This window comes from Lates calcarifer, linkage group LG15, assembly GCF_001640805.2.
Source record: "Lates calcarifer isolate ASB-BC8 linkage group LG15, TLL_Latcal_v3, whole genome shotgun sequence".
Classification (NCBI taxonomy): domain Eukaryota; kingdom Metazoa; phylum Chordata; class Actinopteri; family Centropomidae; genus Lates; species Lates calcarifer.
The window spans coordinates 18,332,898-18,351,127 of NC_066847.1; the positions used below are offsets into that span (position 1 = coordinate 18,332,898).

An 18,230-nucleotide genomic window follows, 5' to 3' on the forward strand; every position below is an offset into this window, starting at 1 on the left:
CTTAGTTTTAACTTTTGTCCCATTCTCTGGGAGCTGAACATACCTTAAGTTTAGGCTCCAAGGTTGGCTAACACAGAAAGGGTTAGCAGAAGAAGAAAAGGATGGGAGGAAGATGGATTGGAGTTAGAAGAAAGGGTGAAGGTTGAAAAACAGAAAGAAACAAAAGGTCAGGAGTAGAAGAAGAGGGCATGTAATTTAAGTGTTCAACCACATCATGAGACTTCAGTAAACAACAGTAAATTGAATCTTTTTAAAGTGTACATTCTTATCTCAGAGTTAGGTTAATATGAGCCTACTTTAATACAAGACATGTCACTGTAGAACACCAACAGCAATGAAGTAACCAGGATTTGTTACAATGTTTTTTATATAAAACCCAGTAACAGGATGTCAGCAGAATTATGAGTTTAATTTCAAATGTGTATCTCACTGTGCACTATAAATTACTGAACTTGTGATGTGCATGTAGTCATTGGAACCAGTGGAAAACTGCACAACTCCAATTTCATGCTGTGATTACTATCTCAAGGCTGTGACCTGATGTCAGATGCTCCTCTGCAAATGTCAGCACTGAACAGTTCTTTAACTTGCAGTGAAACCTGAACTTGCAAATCTGCAGCCATAACGTTTGCTTATCTTTTGTCTGCTAAGTTTAAATATCTGAATACAACAGAAACTGCAAACAGTCCAGATGATACAACTTCCAAAGAGCTAAAAACATAGCCGGCTTCAGACCTTATAAGCAGAAGTAACTGTGCCTTCTCTCAGATGAATATATAGCAAAACATTTGCAAATCAAAGTGCCTGGCTTGGGAGTGATAGAGGCAAATGAGTCTGTTGTTTTCCTATGTACTCTACTGTCGCTCGTCAAAATGCACAAAAACATATGGGCCATATCAGGCACATTCCTCTGGCAAATTTAACTTATATATTTTATAAAGAAAGAAAAAAGCAAGACAGTCAGATTTAGGGTTTTTCAAAACTGGCCACTGGCTGTTTCATGCTCCATTACTCTCAGCAAGCAACATTAAAGAAATTGAAACAAAAATTGTTATTGTGGTGGATGAATATACATTATGGAAGGCACTGCTATTTTGCAGTAGACGCTTCTTGTATGTAAAATTGAGTACATGGTGCCCAAACATGCACTCATACATTTAAACAAACTATAGCATGACTGCTATATACAGTAACTATGGCAGATCAAAGGAGAAACAAGTGGGAATATAGTACAAAGCAGAGGAGGACATCCATCTTTTCCCTCAGCAGTGTAGTGTATATTAACCTTCATACAACAGGCACGGTTTCTGTCACCCTCCTCCTCTCTCTACCGATGCTACCTTTTCCCTCTCTTCACTATAAATCGACTTGGGTATATCCAGTGTCAATACACACTTTGCCGTAGATGGGGAATTCCAATGGGACCAGACTCATATATGACATACTCATATACATTTACCCAGAGGAATGTGATCTATTGGCTCATGTGACCAGTAATACAACAACAAGTCCCCTACAGCTTTCCAACGAGCACTGGTCATGGGGAAGAACACACATACGCCATTGTGAGCAGGGAGATTTGCATGTTCTGCTGCTGAGTTTTACATACATGCCAGTTGCTTTCTAGTGTTGCTGACATACAGACGTCTATGTTACAGTATATTAATCTCTGTCTTTTTCTCCTGTTTCAATTCATAATTTTTACACTCTTTGAATATACTCCAACATCTCAAATCTAAGGAACTGCTGCTTTCACTGTAAACTGGATATCTGTTTTTTTTTTTGTTTTTTTTTTGACTGTTGGTTATGGCACAAACATTGTAACTGTATTTTCCCCTATTTTCTGACATTCTGTAGACCAAGCAATTAATCAGAGATAATTAAGAGGTGAATAGATAATGAAAATAATCATTGTTTTTATCCACATTTTTTCTGTTCAATGACAATATAACTGCTATGTTTAAATGTCTTTCCTGGCACAAAAGGTCACTACAGTTTCCAGCTGAAATTAAGGGCAAAATCTTAGAAACCTAACCAGGAAATCATTAGCACACACCCTTCACACACACACACACACACACACACACCTTGTTTACCACAAACATGCACCCTATGGTATGTTTGTTTCTGTGTGAGAGTGGGTGGTAGGTCTATAATTGGACCTCACCCCCACTCCCTAATTAACCACCATATGTAGAAACCTTCTGAAGTCCTTCCTTTCTTTTCAGTCTTTCATTTCTGTCTTTCTCTCTGCGTCAATCATCGCTTCAGTTCACTCTCTCTCCATCTCTTTCTTCCTCCTTAATTGACTGAAGATTGTGTCTCTGTCTCCAGACCCCCTCCAGATGCCCTGACCCTCTGACAAACACCTTCATTACCTGACCGTGGTGTCTCTCTCTCTCTCTCACACACACACACTCATACTTACACTCACACATACACACAGTGGATGGACCACCCTCTGAAGCTAAGGTCGGGCAGCCACCAGCTAATGAGCCCCTCTTGAAAACCACCATCTATATAAGGGCATACACATGTAGAAAGACAAACACACATCTATTCTCTCTCTCTTCCTACATACTGCGCTCACCATAAATTAATGTGGGTGTGTGTGTGCTGTAAAATATCAGTCAGGAGAAAGCCATTAGTGGGAAACTGATAAAAGTGGCTGCTCCAAGTGCACCTTTGGTCAGCCATGCTGTGTGTTCAGTGACAACTTGCAGGAGTGGTGTGAGAAAGAAGGCTAGCACACACTTAGTGTGAGTGTGTTTGAGCTGCTGCTTTGGCAACATGGTAAAAGTTGATGACAGTAGGTAACCTTTGGACTCTGGAGTGAGGAGAGGAAAAAGGGACGAGTGGGGCCAGAGAGGGAAATACAGAAAGAATGAAGCTAGCAGGTCGGTAAATAGAAGCATTAGTGAGATGTATCTCTGTAAGGAGCATCACACACTTAAGATGCAAAAATATTTAATATTTGAGGCCACTCTGGGACTTTTTGGGGAGTATGATTTAATTGTATTACCCTCAGTACTTTCTGTGTCCTTTTGTTGTCCTGCACTTTAAATTCTCTACCAGGGTCATTTAACTTTCATCTGATCAGACTTTATTCCCAGGAAACGAGCCACTCACCCTGCCATGTTCTTCCTACTGAACAATACCCCAGTGTATACAGGTTAAGAAAATAACATGTCAAGATTTTTTTTCCCTGAATTTTCCCCTATTTTCCCCTTCTTAGGAACGCCAAATTACTGCTAACTCCACTGCTGACCTACAAGTTACTGCAGTTGGCTGAAGTGTCCAATATCAGTATAGGACCAGCACTTTGTCCGCAGAGTACTGATCAGCACAAGTCAAGATAGACATCATACAAACTAGTTAGGACAAACTGCAGTCTGAACGTGTTTTAACACAAAAGTGTTTGCAGCTGCACCAAACACCCGAGCTGCCAGGCTGTCATAGAGAAGAGCAAAATGAAATGAAGTGTATAATTCAGTATAACTGGGCACACTTTGAGACAGTCTCTCCTCTGAGTTTAAATCCTGCCTATTTTCTAACCTTGGCACACCTGGCCAGTCTCTCCGTGAGGGCATGAATATCCAACTGTTGGTTTCAAAAAGTTACACAAATGGGACTCTGGAAAAGAGGTTTCAGACACTGTTGGATGATGTGTGACTTTGTTTAAAGCATACTGGCCACTGCAAAATTCAATCTCTATAAACTGTTACTGTCCTGCTATTTGAACACCCCACCTATGTCTCTGTTACTGCTGCTTATTCTGATCCAGATCTCGTCTTTCTAAATCCTAAAAGCAGGGGTATTTTTCTGTCAAAAAGTTACTAGACACATTTTTTTCTCCACGGGACAACCACGAAAAGCAGGTCAGAGCAAACCGGACTGAGCAGATATCAGAACTGAAGACACGATAGAAAGAAGAAGAAAAAAGTGGAGAACACAAGAGAAACAAAACTAAAAGTCAAGGAGGAAACAAAACCAAGGAGACAGGAAGCAGACACAGACAAACATGAGGAAGATAATAAAAGAACACATTTACAGAGATACAACAAGGCTCCATGTGTAGTAAATGGAGGTAAAATTCTGAACAGAGTGAAAGAGGAGTAGAGATGGAGCAGACCAGATGTCAGTCCCACACTTCACATGTGGCTGTGGTTGACCTTCCACCTCTCTCCTCTCCTTACTCTCCATCTCCCTCCCTCTATCCATCCATCCCTCGTTTCTCACCACTCTGTCAGGATGTCAGCAGCGTTTCTCGGCATGGCGTCACTACTTCGCATAAGTCCGTATTTCCTCCTCCTCTTTCTCCGCTCTCATCTGCTAAACATCTTTCCCTTCACTATCTCATAATGACACTTTGTGGCTTGTTGCTTCCGTGCATCTATCTAATGCTAAACCAATATCCACTTTCTGAAAATACTGGCACAAGCAGAGTCCATTGTGCTTTCCTATAAGGTCACAATGACAAAGCACGTCTGCTTACAAAAGAGATCTGTTTCTACGGAGAGAAATTTTTTCATTTTGAAGTAACAGCTGTTGCGTTTCAGGTGTAAAATGCTTTCCAAGCTGTTATGAAATCTTCGTGCCTTGTGTTAGGACTCTTGTACATCAAATGTAGTGCATGTTATGTGAGCAGTAAATGCTGACACATGAACAGCACAGTTCTTATCTTATTTAAGGAGTGCAAGGATCATCGTCATCAGCGCTCTGGCATCACAAGAATCAACCCAAAGCCAAGCAGGAACAAAATAAGACAATAAAAGGAGTTGCTCTGCAAGTCCTGACATGCAGGGGGAAATGTATACAGGAAGAAGATTTGCAAGAGGGTTCAAGTTATATGTGTTTTACACTGAAAAGATGTTTTCAGTCAACTTCTAAATACATTTTTGCTGCTTAATGGATTATGAGCATTGAGTGCTCAAGAGTTACAATAATTCAGATGGCAGAGTGTCAAACAATTCCTGTATTAACAGAGTGGTGTAGCCAGTTTTCTTGGGCGTCTGTCTTTGTGGCTTTATGCTAATCTGAGTGCACAAGAATCAATTTTCTCATACCCTCTGCAAGGAAGCAAATGAGAATTCCCCAACCCCTTTCAGTTTGCCTAAGCTGCAGTTGCTTGCAGTGTTGCTTGATAGACAGTAACTAAGGTTTAAATAGTCTAAGACACACTGAAAATCACCACAAACAAATTCCAAGGGAGCTGAGAGCTAGACATTTGGCTTTTTACAACTAACTACAACTTTCGTGCGTGGATTCCTCAAAATCTATCATGCAAGCACCTAAAGTTGTTGAGTTGAAATATGCTCGAAAACATATCTTAACGTGGAGAGGTGCTGTCAGAGGCCTCTCTGACCCTAAGTCAGTGAACACTCTGGCAGTAGTGCAGAGAGCAAGCCTCGCCATCAAAGAGGGCCAATGGCTGTCAATCGATATATGAACATGATGGAGGTGATGAAAACAGTAAATGTGAAAAAATCCCAGTCAGGATATTTGTGAATGGGGAACAAGTGCCTGCTGTCAGTTTGGTTTGACAACACAAGACTCAAGACAATAACAGTATTTAAGTGTCTTTAGAGTCCTCTGATTCTAGTTCTGAGCTCATCTAAGTGAACGGACGTGTGGTCTATAAGGTCTGACAAAATAATCCTAGCCAAATTGCAGGAAACAGCCCTGAAATGCAACATTTTATGGTCCATCATGCTTCACTCAAGTTACACAAGTTTGAAGTGGAGCCGGAACCTCTAATCTCAAAAGGATGTCACGTTCCAAAAACTCTGTCCAATTAATGAACAACTTGTGATCCCATGTGACATTATTTACAAGCTCTGGTTTTCTTGTATTTGTGCAATGTGAAGATTAAGTCAAAAAATGTGGAAAAGTTGTGCACTTTTTTCATATGGTTATGTTTGTGCACTGAGATGAAGTCTTCTTTTGTTTATAAATACAAAAAAGTGCATGCATAGGAACATAATGCACAGGGAAGTGGAACAGCAGAAGTGTATTTGAATACCGGGTGTGTATATGTAAGACAATAATCCAGCTAAAAGAAACCTGCAAACACTCTGCTAAGGACGCAAATGTTAATGTTATGTGTTAAGGTGATTATTTACTTGACTTCTGCGTACTTGTAAGATTCATATCAAGGCACTCCACAGCACACTGACAGAGAGCCAAGCTGCTCTGTAGACAAACTGTCTGTCTGTGTTTGTTTAATTGGTTGTTTAGGAGGAATTTTAACTGAATTCCAAATGGAATTCATCTAAATTGAATTGTGGCCGGGCTGCAGAGGGCGGAGCAGCAGCAGGAGCAGCAGCGGCCGAGGCAAAGACACAGGGAGGGAGAGAGAAGGAAAATGGTTTGGAGCCTTACAACAAGCTCGAACAGGAAGTCATTCAACGTGAAACACACACCCAGAACAAAACATCCACACACACACACACACACGCATATGAGCGCACATGTGTACACAAGCCGAAGCGCAGAAGAAAGAGGGTCAATTTGGAATGCATTCCTCCTCCTCCCCCCCAGCATGAGTCAGTGTGTGTGTGTGTGTGTGTGTGTGTGTGTGTCTGTGTATGTGTGTGCACATGTGTGTTTGTGTCATTTGATGGGCCTACAGTAGAATTCCCAAGGCCATTGAGAAACAGAGGTTTTGTTGTGAGACCAAAAGATTGTCCAAAACAATAAAACAAGGAGGAGACGACAGCGGCGGCTCAATGATGGATGAGTGTGGGCTACAGGAGAGGTGAATGGATGAAAAAAAAAAAAAAAAAAGAGTATGAAAAATGAGGGGATGCTACAAGAAGAGATTGCGAACAGGGGGTGAAGAAATAAGTCATGTGGAACAAGGACATAAGGACATAGTGATGGGGGGAAAGAGAGGGATGGGGTCAAAAGTGGGTTTTTCATGTAAACAAACTGCACTACCCTTAGGCAGTTTCTGGTGTGTGTGTCTGTCCTAATTCTTTTCTCACGTTGCGAAGTCCTTAAAGGAATACAGCAAGTTTTTGGGACAGTAACCCATTGGTCAACTTTCTTAACAGAGCACAGACAGACACTAAAATAACCACTCTGTCCCCATTAGACCATTCACTTCTGAGATCCATCCTGAAACTTCTAGAAACTCTGCTGTGATCTCTGTATTTTACTAGATCACAGTTGGGTTTATCATATGAGCAGGTGCTTAATACATCTTGGATATTAACCTCAATAAATTTGAAACAACTCCCCCCGTGGGAGCAAAACAAATTGCTACTAGTTGTTCAATTATTTTTGTAGCACAATTTGACTAAATATTGGTCCTATTTGTTTCCTGCACAACAGAGCCAGACTGAGTCATGCTTAATTTGAAGTGGATAACCTTCAGTGTCCCCAGAGTCTGTTTCTCAACTTGGAAAAAAACACATGTTTGTACTACGCACAATAGCTTTGGAATAATTCACAAAACCAACTTCATTTGGAAACACTGCCTTCATAACAAGAATTAAAACACTTTCTGTTTAAATAAAGGTAAAATAAAAATAACATGAACATTTAGCTGTTGAACTGCAACAATGGTATGCATAAGAGTTTGGTGGATGGACCCTAACAGCAAAAGATCTACATTTAACTTAAATAGTAATTGACTTAAAAAGTAATTTAACTACAAGTCATTCATTGATTGGGTTGATTTCTAATGATTGATCATGATAGAAGTGAGCAAATAAGACTGATAGACTTAACTTGTTTTAATACTGTATTTACATTGTGGATTCAGCAGGAAATCCACTTAACAGTGCTTTGTCACAAGTCATTACTGATGGAAACTTGGGATGAAATTATGGTTTAAGTGAGTAAAAGAACTTTACTTGTCTTTACACAGCATTTGCATTTGATTATACAAAGCTGAATATATGGTGTCTACAGTTTCCTCTAAGTGGAAGCCAAGTAGATGCATCATTTTCACAACACTCACAATCAGAATTTATGGAAGAAGTAAACCTCATTTTATGAAGTGGGATTACCAAGACAAGAGACTGAATAACTGCACTTTAGCTCAATAATTTTATTCAAGATTTAAAGGACCTCTGGAGTTTTGGCCTTCATAATGAGCTCCTACAGTTCATTTGAGGAGTGTAAGGACTAACAGGTTAGAGGTCAAATCTTTTTCATCCCAACAATAATCTCCTTTCATGGAGCATCTTTGGCATCTAGTCCCCAACACAAAAGTAATGTCTGAATTGTTTTATGATCTCTAGCTATTCTCTTTTGTCTCTCTCATCTCTCCCTCAGTCCTCCCCAAAACTTGTTCTCTCCCTCCATTTATTCTCCATAATACATTTGTTGATTCTAGAGGGAAATGGCAAATAGAGGGGAAGAGGCGATGAAAGATAGACGGATAGAAAGCATGCGCATGTTTTCAAGCGTTCACACACTTAATCACCAGTATAACTATTTCCTGGGAATTCCCTTTGAGAGAGAGAGAGAGAGAGAGACAGAGAGAGTTAGTGTGTATGAGGGAGAGAGAGAAAAAAGGAAATCAAAAGGACATGGCATGCACTGTTTGCGTGACAAGACCCTTCTTTGGAGGCCAGACATACACACCAATGCACACACAGGCTCACCGCGTCATTATTACAAGTTGTTTACTTAGCACTTATGTTGTCAATTTTTTTCTGAAAATGACCCTGCAGATTGCATGTGTGCATTTGTGTGTGTGTCTGTGTATGTACAAGTGTGAACACCACACCTGACCTAACATCTGTATACTTATGGTACCAGCCTTATGGAAAGACGGACCTTGATCCACACACATAAACACACACATCTTGCATGCAATTGTGTTGTAAATCTAAGACAGGGGTTCCCAAATAGAAGACACAGGCCTTCAGTCAGCCTCTCAGTTAATCATTGATGGTCGCGCAGACACATGGACACACACACCTACTCTCTCTTTGGAGAAGATTGCAGAATGGCCCTAGACCTTGTCTAAAAAGTGCAACACACACACACACACACACACACACACGCAGTTATTACGGTCAATGACACGGGCAAGTGCATGTCAGGGTTGCTAGACAGACTTCTGCAGAAATACGCAGAGGAAAAATAGTGCAGGGAAAATAATTAAATCCTTTAAGTGAACGGGATCTAAAGAGCCTGGGGGACAAACAAATAACAATAATAATAATAAATCAGCTCTGGATGCACTCAAAGCTCCCAAACTGAGGCAACTTCTCTCGGTGCCCAGGTAGACAGGTGCTTTCTCGCTGGGGAGTAAAGAGAGGTGCAGGACGACAGAGAAAAGAAGAGGAAAAAGAAGGAGAAAAGAGGGTGGATAGGGCGTCTAAACCTGAGCCAGAAGAAAACCGGCTTGACAAGAATTCAACACAACACAACACACACATTCAAGCTCTGCTGCCTGCTGGCAACTATTGGGGGGGGGGATTTTCTACTAGAGTATCTGATTAACGCACACACACGCAAATATAGTGGGCTTCTGTGTTCACCGCAGGACTGTGAAGGTGTGCACACACCTGCACACTGCAGACACACATTATCTGTAGATTACTAACACACTCACACATCAGTCTCGCGTGTCACTTCACAACAGTGGGCCTACTGTCAAAAACAGGCTGTCATGTCTCATGTTGTCCGTCTCTCGTCTTTCAGTCAAAGTTGGTCACGTCAGGAACACAAGAAACAACAATCTGATTCATTTCGCTTTAAGGCAGCGACAAATGTGCTAAGTGTCTGTCTGGGCTGAAGACAAGTTTCAAACATTTCATTCTCACCTCGTCCCATTTGATGAACTTGCCTCCCTTCTTCAGCGCTTCGTGGACGGACACGGGTTTGAGCTGCAGCGCGTGGACTCCCGGCTTGGCCCCGGCCATGGCGAGGGACTGCCTGCCCGGGTGCCAACGCCTAAACTCCGGCTGCGGCGAGCTGGACTCCTCGGAAGGAACAAAAACGCTCTTCCTTCCTCCACTTCCACCTCCGGAGCTTCTTTTTGTTTTCCGGGGAGAAAGCTAATTGGAAGGCCGCGGCGAGGGAAAGTTTTTTTTACAGACACCGACTTTAAAAGTTAGTGAACCTCACCGAGAGTTTGAAGAACATGAGGAGTAAAATCCAGAGAGAGAGAGTGAGAGGGAGAGAGAGAGAGAGAGAGAGAGAGAGAAAGACAGGACTTGGCTGTTGCAGCGCGCACCGCCGCTGTCTTGTCCGCGTCCACGCAACGCGGTGGCGCGCCTATAATTCCCCTTTTTATTATGGGCTTTGATTCATATATTTGTTTATTTATGCAGAATCCTTTAATCGCGCACTTGAGCCCGCAGAGAAATCCTTTCCTTCCTTCCTCCCATCTGGTCGACCCCTCTCCTCTCCTCTCGCCCTCTCGCTCCTCTACCAACTTTCTCTGCTTCCTCTCTCTCTTGTCACCTCCGACGCGTTTCTTCTTTTCTCCTCCTCCTCTCCTCCCTGCATGTTTTCTGTTGAGGAAAAAAAGGGAAGATTCCGAGAGGAGAGAGAGAGAGAGAGAGAGGGAGAAAGACGGCGTCAGATAGGGCTGAGTGAATGAGAAATGAGAGAGGGGGTGTCAGAGTTTGTGTAAAAGGGGTGTGTTTTAATTCAGTTCCTCTGCCTGCCTGCTTGTCTGCCTGTCTTCTCAAATGTACAGAACGTCTACATGACGGCTTATATGAACATGATACTGTAGTATGCACACACTTTCCTTTCCTGAAATATAGCCAGTTTGTGGTGACCAATGCTAAAAGTTTTCACAACTTTTATGTTTACTTCATCACTTCTCCAAATCTCTCTGAATGCTGCAGGAACTTAAAGCGTCATTCCAGTGATTTAATATTGTATCTCCATAAAGTGAGAGGACACGCCAGCAACATTTTAAAAAAAGAATTGCCAAAATCAAAGCCGCAGAAGTTGAGATATCCTGATTTTTGGACCCTAGCTCAAAAAATGCTGGATCCTACACTTCCTATAATGCAACTCTATGGCATCTTTCATAGGACCCTCCTTTGCATGCTAAATACCTATTTCTCTTGTCATTTTGTAAAGCAAACTTTTCATCCAAAACATCTGTAGTCTCTAAACACAATCCATGATAACCCTGGTGACATCATTAGGGTCTTCTTTAACTCTGAGGAACGTCCTGAAGCTACAGGAGACATTATAGAACTGTTCGTACACACTGAGTAGTATTCCCCATTAAGAGTAGACCAATGTTGATATGTAAAATCAGATTTTCTCTTTCTCTCTTTCTCTTCCATGAACTGTAGCACATATAAAAATATAAACCATGTAGAAAGCCATTGTGCTGGGTCACCTCAAGGGATCACAGACTCATTTTATTGCGTTTAGTGTGCACAAAAAGTTAAAAACACACGCACACACACACACACACACACACACACACACACACACACATTGTGATTTGTTGTTTCACCCTGTATCCAATCTTCAACTGGCTTAGCTCCATATTTAACAGACAGATATTAGAGTGGTATTGATCGTCTTATCTGTCTCTCAGCAATAAAACAATTATGTGTACTACCCAAAATGTCAAGCTATTCCTTGAGGGGCCATCAGCCAAAAAGGTTGGGAACTGAACTGAATTATAAATAAAAATTTAAGATCTCTATTTAATATCACAAGCACACATACAGGCCTGAGGAGTAATTTCCTATTGACTATTAAACTGCAAGGAGCAAAGGTGTAATCAAAGGGCTCTTTTAATTCTTTGAATTACCCTTGCCTTTAATTGCTGTAAATTATTTACCTTGGTGCTGACAGTAACAGATTGCTAATATAGCCAGTAATGTTATTAAAAACATGATAGCAGTTATTGGAAATCATTAATCAGCTTAGAGTTCACTTTAAAGCAATAGAGGATAAGTGCTAGTGCTACTCAGGCAGTCAGATTGTGGGATTAAAGACATATTTTATGAATGATAATATTAAACCTGCATTATATATATAGGAAATAATTTAGAGGATGTGGGGTTAAGGTAATTGAAGCCATTGAAAGTCATCAGGTAACTTTCCCCTGCCTCCTCCAGATCAGTGGCAACATATCATGTTTTAAGAAGCGTGAGAGCAAAGAGGCCGCACAGTTGCAGTCTGATTCCGTCCAAATCCTGCTGCCAAGCAACATTACAACTTAGGCTATTCAAAAAAAAAAAAAAAAAACACACACTACAGAGCAACAGATTTTTTGGCAACCATTCTCATTCTCCAACTCCCTAACTACACCCAGCAGGAATGTCTGCTATGCTGCAGCCTGCTGACTGAGTGATGGAGTGACTTACCACTGGTTCGCTTTTGCTTGACCAAAACCATAGAGTGGAGATGGAAAGCCAAGAAACAATCCAAAAGAATCAATCAGAAATAATCATAAACGCACAAGTGCATATTTGTGTCTGGAAAGTACTTGTGTCAGTGTTACATGACCCTCAGGAGGAAGATACATTGTTTAACAATTTAGCAGCTAGACAGGTTGGCACTGGTGTGTGTGTTTGTGTGTCTCTGGGTATATTTGAGCTGTAACTGAGTCCAGCTAGACTCGTTGATTAATCTGATCTCGAACCACCACACACACACACACACACACACACACACACACACACACACACAGATGCACAGACACACAAACACAACCTCTCAAATGACAACAAACAAAAACAAGATGGACACATGCATATGCATTCTTTCAACAGCACAGGACACACGCATAAGCAGGGATATTGTGTTTCTCTGGTCCATAATAAGATGCACACACACTCACACACACAGCAGATCTCCTCTCTCATACACACAAATGAAGTTCATTTTAGCCAAACAATGTTGTGTTGAACGCTGTATCTGAAGTGCAGGCACCTGTGGTATCAATAGACAGCTTCTGTCCTCAACTCACCTCACGCTTCGCTTCTTCCTGTTCTCTCTCCCTCTCTCTTTTTACATATACTTTCTTTAGGTCTCTCTATTTTTTGCTGTTACATTTAAACATACTCCGTTCCTCCTATGTGTTTTTCCTATCTCATCTCTCACTCCAACAGGTGTCCTCATCTCATTGGTCACTGGGACATACTGTACATGGTGCTCATCTGAATAAATATGGAGTTAGGCAACAAACGGTTTTGTATTCTAGAATAGAATAGAATAGAATAGAATAGAATAGAATAGGCTTTATTGTCATTGTGCAGTTAAGTACAATGAAATTGTGGGTACAAGCCTTTCGCTGTTTTTCTCTCTTCTGAGTATCAACTTATCAACATTTTTCTGTTTAATGGTTTGGCTTCCCAGTACATGTCTGACTATAGTCCAATCAGGTCTCTCATGTTCACAGGGTGGTGGTTTTGTAACTCCAACAGAATAAGATCAAGACCTGGTGAGGATATCCTTGGTCCTGTTTTCTGCAGTAAAGTTCAGCCTCACCTGAGATCTATCACAGCTGTGTTCACACTAAAAGATAGTTACTGTGTGTGTGTGTGTGTGTGTGTGTGTGTGTGTGTGTGTGTGTGTGTGTGTGTGTGTGTGTGTGTTTGTGCCTGTGTATGTTCATGATTGTAGTTCATGTCTTTGAAGTACATGAGGGGTTGGTTTTAGCCTTGATAATGGTATGGCTCAGTATGTCCGTTAGTCAGTCGGTCCAACACTTTGGTCCAGACTGAAATATCTCAAAGATTATCTAATGGATATTCATGGTCCCTGGGGGATGACCTCTAAAGGCTTTGATAATTCTCTGAGATTTTTTCCAGTGCCACCAGCAGGTCACTTATTTAAAATCTCAACATCCAATTGATGGATTTGGCCTAAATTTTATTCTGAAATTCATGATTCCCAGAGGATGATGCATAATGACTTTGATGACCCCTTGACTTTTTCTGTAGCATCAGTAGCAGGTCAAACTTTTTTTGTTTTTAGTTACTACTGACAACTACTGTAAATTTGGTACATTCGTGTCCATTCATGTTGCGACCAAATACCTGAAACACTACAATGGCATTCCTGTCAGCCTATGCCGTAATTTGTATTTAATGCAAATTATCAAATGTTAGCTTGCTAAGCAATATACCTGCTAAACATGCTGATGTTAGCATTTAGCTCAAAGCAACTGCTAGCACAGCATTGTAGGTTACTTGTTGCTTTTCATGTAAAACATGCTGGTTTTACTTGTAAACCACAAAAGACAGGGACAAAGCTGAGAGAAGAAATGGAGCAAAAGAGGACAAGTATAGCTAAAGGAAGTATCATTTAATGATAAAAGATTCACAAAAAATAGGAGGATTAGGGCGGAAAGAGGGGAATGGATAAGTGGAGGAAGGATAAAGACAGTTTACATTCACAGGAAATGTAACAGGAATGAATGTGAGATCTAATCATGACATTTACTATTCTTGTGCTCAGTGCAATGAGGAAGCCAATATAGTCTTCCCTACTATCTGTTTTATCTGAAATCTAAGTGTTTGAAAGAAAATAACTAAGCAACAAAGAAAAAGTGAGAGAAGAGTTACAGGGAAGGAGGAAGAGTTTAGAATAAGAGTACGCTTAAAATAGGAAGGCCTCATAATGGCCTGTTGATAGAGGGTTAAGAAAAGAGACAAAAGGGGGAAAACAGAGGTTAAAATTGGAACAAAGTGACAGACAGAGACACATGGAAAAGATGTTGTGGAGAAAGAGAAGACCCCCTATCTCTCTCTCCTCTCACTATCTCTCTGTCTCTCTCTCTCTCTTTCTCTCTAGTAACAGCCAGATCTTTCTCTCCAACGCAAAGCCAAGGACTGACAAAGACACATTGTATACAGACACAGGCATATTCTGTCTGTCTGTCCACACACTGCCCCCTTCCACACATGCACACACTAGCTTTAATGGGAAAGGCCTGACTCAGTCAACAGTAGCAAAAAAAAAAAAAAAAACTTGATCAGATTACTCTCCACAACCCTGCTGAGATTTTGGCCTGAAATTGCCAACAGTTCATCAGAGACTGGACCCATCTGTCTCCATAACATTGCAGGGTTATTGTCAATGTGTTTTAAAGAAAAGCTATCATGTAGGCGTGTAGGCAAAGTGCTGATTACAATTTTCCCCAGAAGAGGCATTTATAGCATGCAGATGGATATGACTAAGAAGTATGATTTACTTTCATGAGAGATCCATTCATTACAGTCCACTTTGTCCAAATGATTTTAGCTGCAGCTGGCAGTCCCTTCCCTTGCTGCCTCAGTGTTGACCATTGATTTGTACTGTTTTACACTGCCACCACATGGCTGCAGTACAATCCTATACTGCCATCTAGTGGTTATATGGTGCCACTACCCTCCTCTCCACACACACAGTTGACTTGATTCTGCAACAATCGAGAATGAGGATTTACCAGTCTGAGCTCTGCTGCAGTTGGCCTCTACTGTGAGCATACTGTGGGTGTAGCCTACCTGTGTATGTGCACCGCCTTGATTTGTTGGTTTGAGGAAGAGCAATCATGCAGAGAGAGGGAGAGTGATTTGCAGCCTGAAGTCATGACAATCAATGTGTGAAATAGAATACTTTATTTTAATGACTATTTATTGATTTCTGTTGTTTAAATCAGGGCTGTCTCAGGACATTTTGGTGCCCAAGGCAAGACATCTACTGGTGATCCTGACAGATCAGATTTTCTCAGTAGAATATTTATTCTGTATTAGAGTTGTTTTAACCACTTTTGGATATGATATAGAAAATAACCTGATTATTCATCTCTCTGTATGATTCTAACATGTTCACGTTACTGTGCATATGTGTCTTTGATGTCTCTACAGTCTGTCATTTTTGCACAGGGGAGACTTTCGCTGAATTTTTCTTTAATTATACAACTTTCATTAACATTGTAGGCCTACACCAGGAGACAAGATGTCAGTGTAGATCTTTTGTATGAGGAAGGTCTTCACATTTACACAGACACTCATCAGCATTAACAAAATGCCAAAGTGACAGCAGCACTGTAGAGGTGTGCTGACCTGTTAAATGTCACTGGCACAGACACAAAACAACCACTTTTTGCTCTGTTCACTGCTGCTGTTACAGGACTGAAACTGAAATTACCTGCCATTTCATATATTATGTGGTTGAGCAGGTGACTTACTCTCAAAGCCACACCTGCATTTTGATGGAGCACAGTGAAGTGATTTTGACAGCTATCATCTAAGGAGCAAACATCTGGATTTATAGCTATATCAGCCAACATATCAAAACATCTGGTCTACGCCTAAAACTGGCCCTGGCTTCAGTCATCTGTTATTGGTAAATCCCCAGAGGTGTTGGTCTCCACAGGTGTATTTGATTCTGACCTCTGACCTCTCCTTGTGGAAAAGGGATAAAGAAAAGTGTGTGCAGTGAAAGACTCCTTATCATACAAAGTGAACAAATTGTAGAATACTGTACATTGACTTAGACAAAACTGTCTCATTTGGCTTGTTTCTCCTTGTGCTCTTTCTGTGTGTTGTCTCACAAAGCTGACAACACAGTGCAACAGCTCCCCCATGTGGAAAGAAAACTCCTGTTTCCTTGTAGGAAGCAATACAGGGAGGATTATACTATAGAGCAATTCTACAAGGGCTCCATTGGCCCACGTTGTAAGTAAATAAATAAATAAATACACAGGTAAAACCATCTTTGTAAAGTTTGGCCAGGCTTAAGCTTGGAGTGGTGACTTATGTTCATAGGGGGAAGTAGAAACTGAGAGTAGACAACAGGATCTGTCCCTTCCCCTAATGCTCATTACTATGCATGTCTTTGTCGTGTTCAGTGTACCTAGGGGAGGAAGAGGTACTCAGATCCTTTCCACTGGCAAACACACACACACAAAGTTCTGGATTGAAATAAAAGTACAGCAGTTTTGTCAGTAAAATGTACTTCGTATCACAGTATCAAGAGAATCAGAAATAAAAGTACTAATGCATAAAAATTGGCTGGGACTGATGTTGGTTCATTTCTAGGTCAGTACTGATGTTTTGATATATATAGGCAGCATTTTACTGACGTACAGTTTTTTTTTATGAGGTCACAAACTGAAAATAGTTGAGAACCATTGGTTTAATCCTTAACAACGTATTGCACTTTATGATAGTAACTAAATAAGTACCTAATAATAAAAACTACAAGCAAGGAGAAGACTTTGTATCTTCCATAACTGACTTTAGCAAAAAGAGAAAAAGAGTGTTTGGAAATGTCAAATTCATGCATCTTTAGACTTAAACTCCTGATACAGTTCTCACAGAGGAAAACTATTTCATCATTGACTTGTGGGTGGATAGGACTACTGTACATAATACAGTTACATAAATGTTAAGCAACAACAAGTCTGTGTCAGATCTATCCTCAAGTCCTCCCAACAGCAGCTGAACTATGCAACACTCTGACACGCACACAAGCAACAATGGCTATATTCTCAGTATAGATTCTAATAAGCTCAGTTCTCTGGCTATTTGCAAGCTTGATGTTCTTAGTGAGATTATCTGAGCTCATGACACGACAGTTTTAATATTACATGCTAACATTATACCAACCTTCATCTCCAGAGGTCTGTGTTGGACATGAAGTCAAAAGACCCAAACATGACTGGCAGGTCATACAAAGTGTACTGGTGCAGATGCATACAGCTGGTTTGCAAAGGCATTTAGCGTTTCATTTGGTGTCATGGTGGTTTTGTGTGATTGCAACTGCATGGCTATTTATGTTATGTGTGAGACAGTATTTTTATATACAAGCCAGCACACATGACTGTTTAAGTTACAGTGTGTGTATGTGTGTGTATATGAGTGTGTGTGTTGGTCTGTCTGTGCTTACTCAACTGTAAGTTTCAGACATGCTCACTGAATAATTCAGGTTTTTATGTCTTGTTGCCATGGATGTCCATGAAATGGTTTCTTAGGCCGGTATGACACACACACACACACACACACACACACACACACACACACACACACACACACACACCAATATCTGCATGTTGACAGATATGAACACCCCCGTACACACTCCAAAGGAGGGAGAGACATTATGAATTCACTCCCCCTGTCTTTACCTCCCCCTTCACTTCACACTCCTATTATTATTAAAACTCTTGTTATTAGCCAGCCTGGCCGGGGTGTGGGGTTCCCTGCTGTTACAACACAATGGACAGACTGTGAAAAAATGTGACTGGTTTCCTGTTAATGGAACACCTTCAGTGGTTTTATCCTTGCAGTAGC

The 18,230-nt window shown here is 40.9% G+C and overlaps 1 protein-coding gene across 2 annotated transcripts in view; it reads right to left on the reverse strand.

The window, feature by feature from the left end:
• plcb3 (phospholipase C, beta 3 (phosphatidylinositol-specific)) overlaps positions 1-10,568 on the reverse strand; it is a 49,416-nt gene extending 38,848 nt beyond the window's left edge. The window contains exon 1 of one of the 2 annotated variants that reach the window (XM_018691187.2): positions 9,786-10,568. In XM_018691187.2, the coding sequence (XP_018546703.1) occupies positions 9,786-9,884 (99 nt within the window). In that variant the 5' untranslated portion in view covers positions 9,885-10,568. The remainder of the gene's footprint in view (positions 1-9,785) is intronic. The other variant, XM_018691195.2, reaches the window with a different exon arrangement.
• Between the last annotated feature and the right edge of the window lie 7,662 nt (positions 10,569-18,230).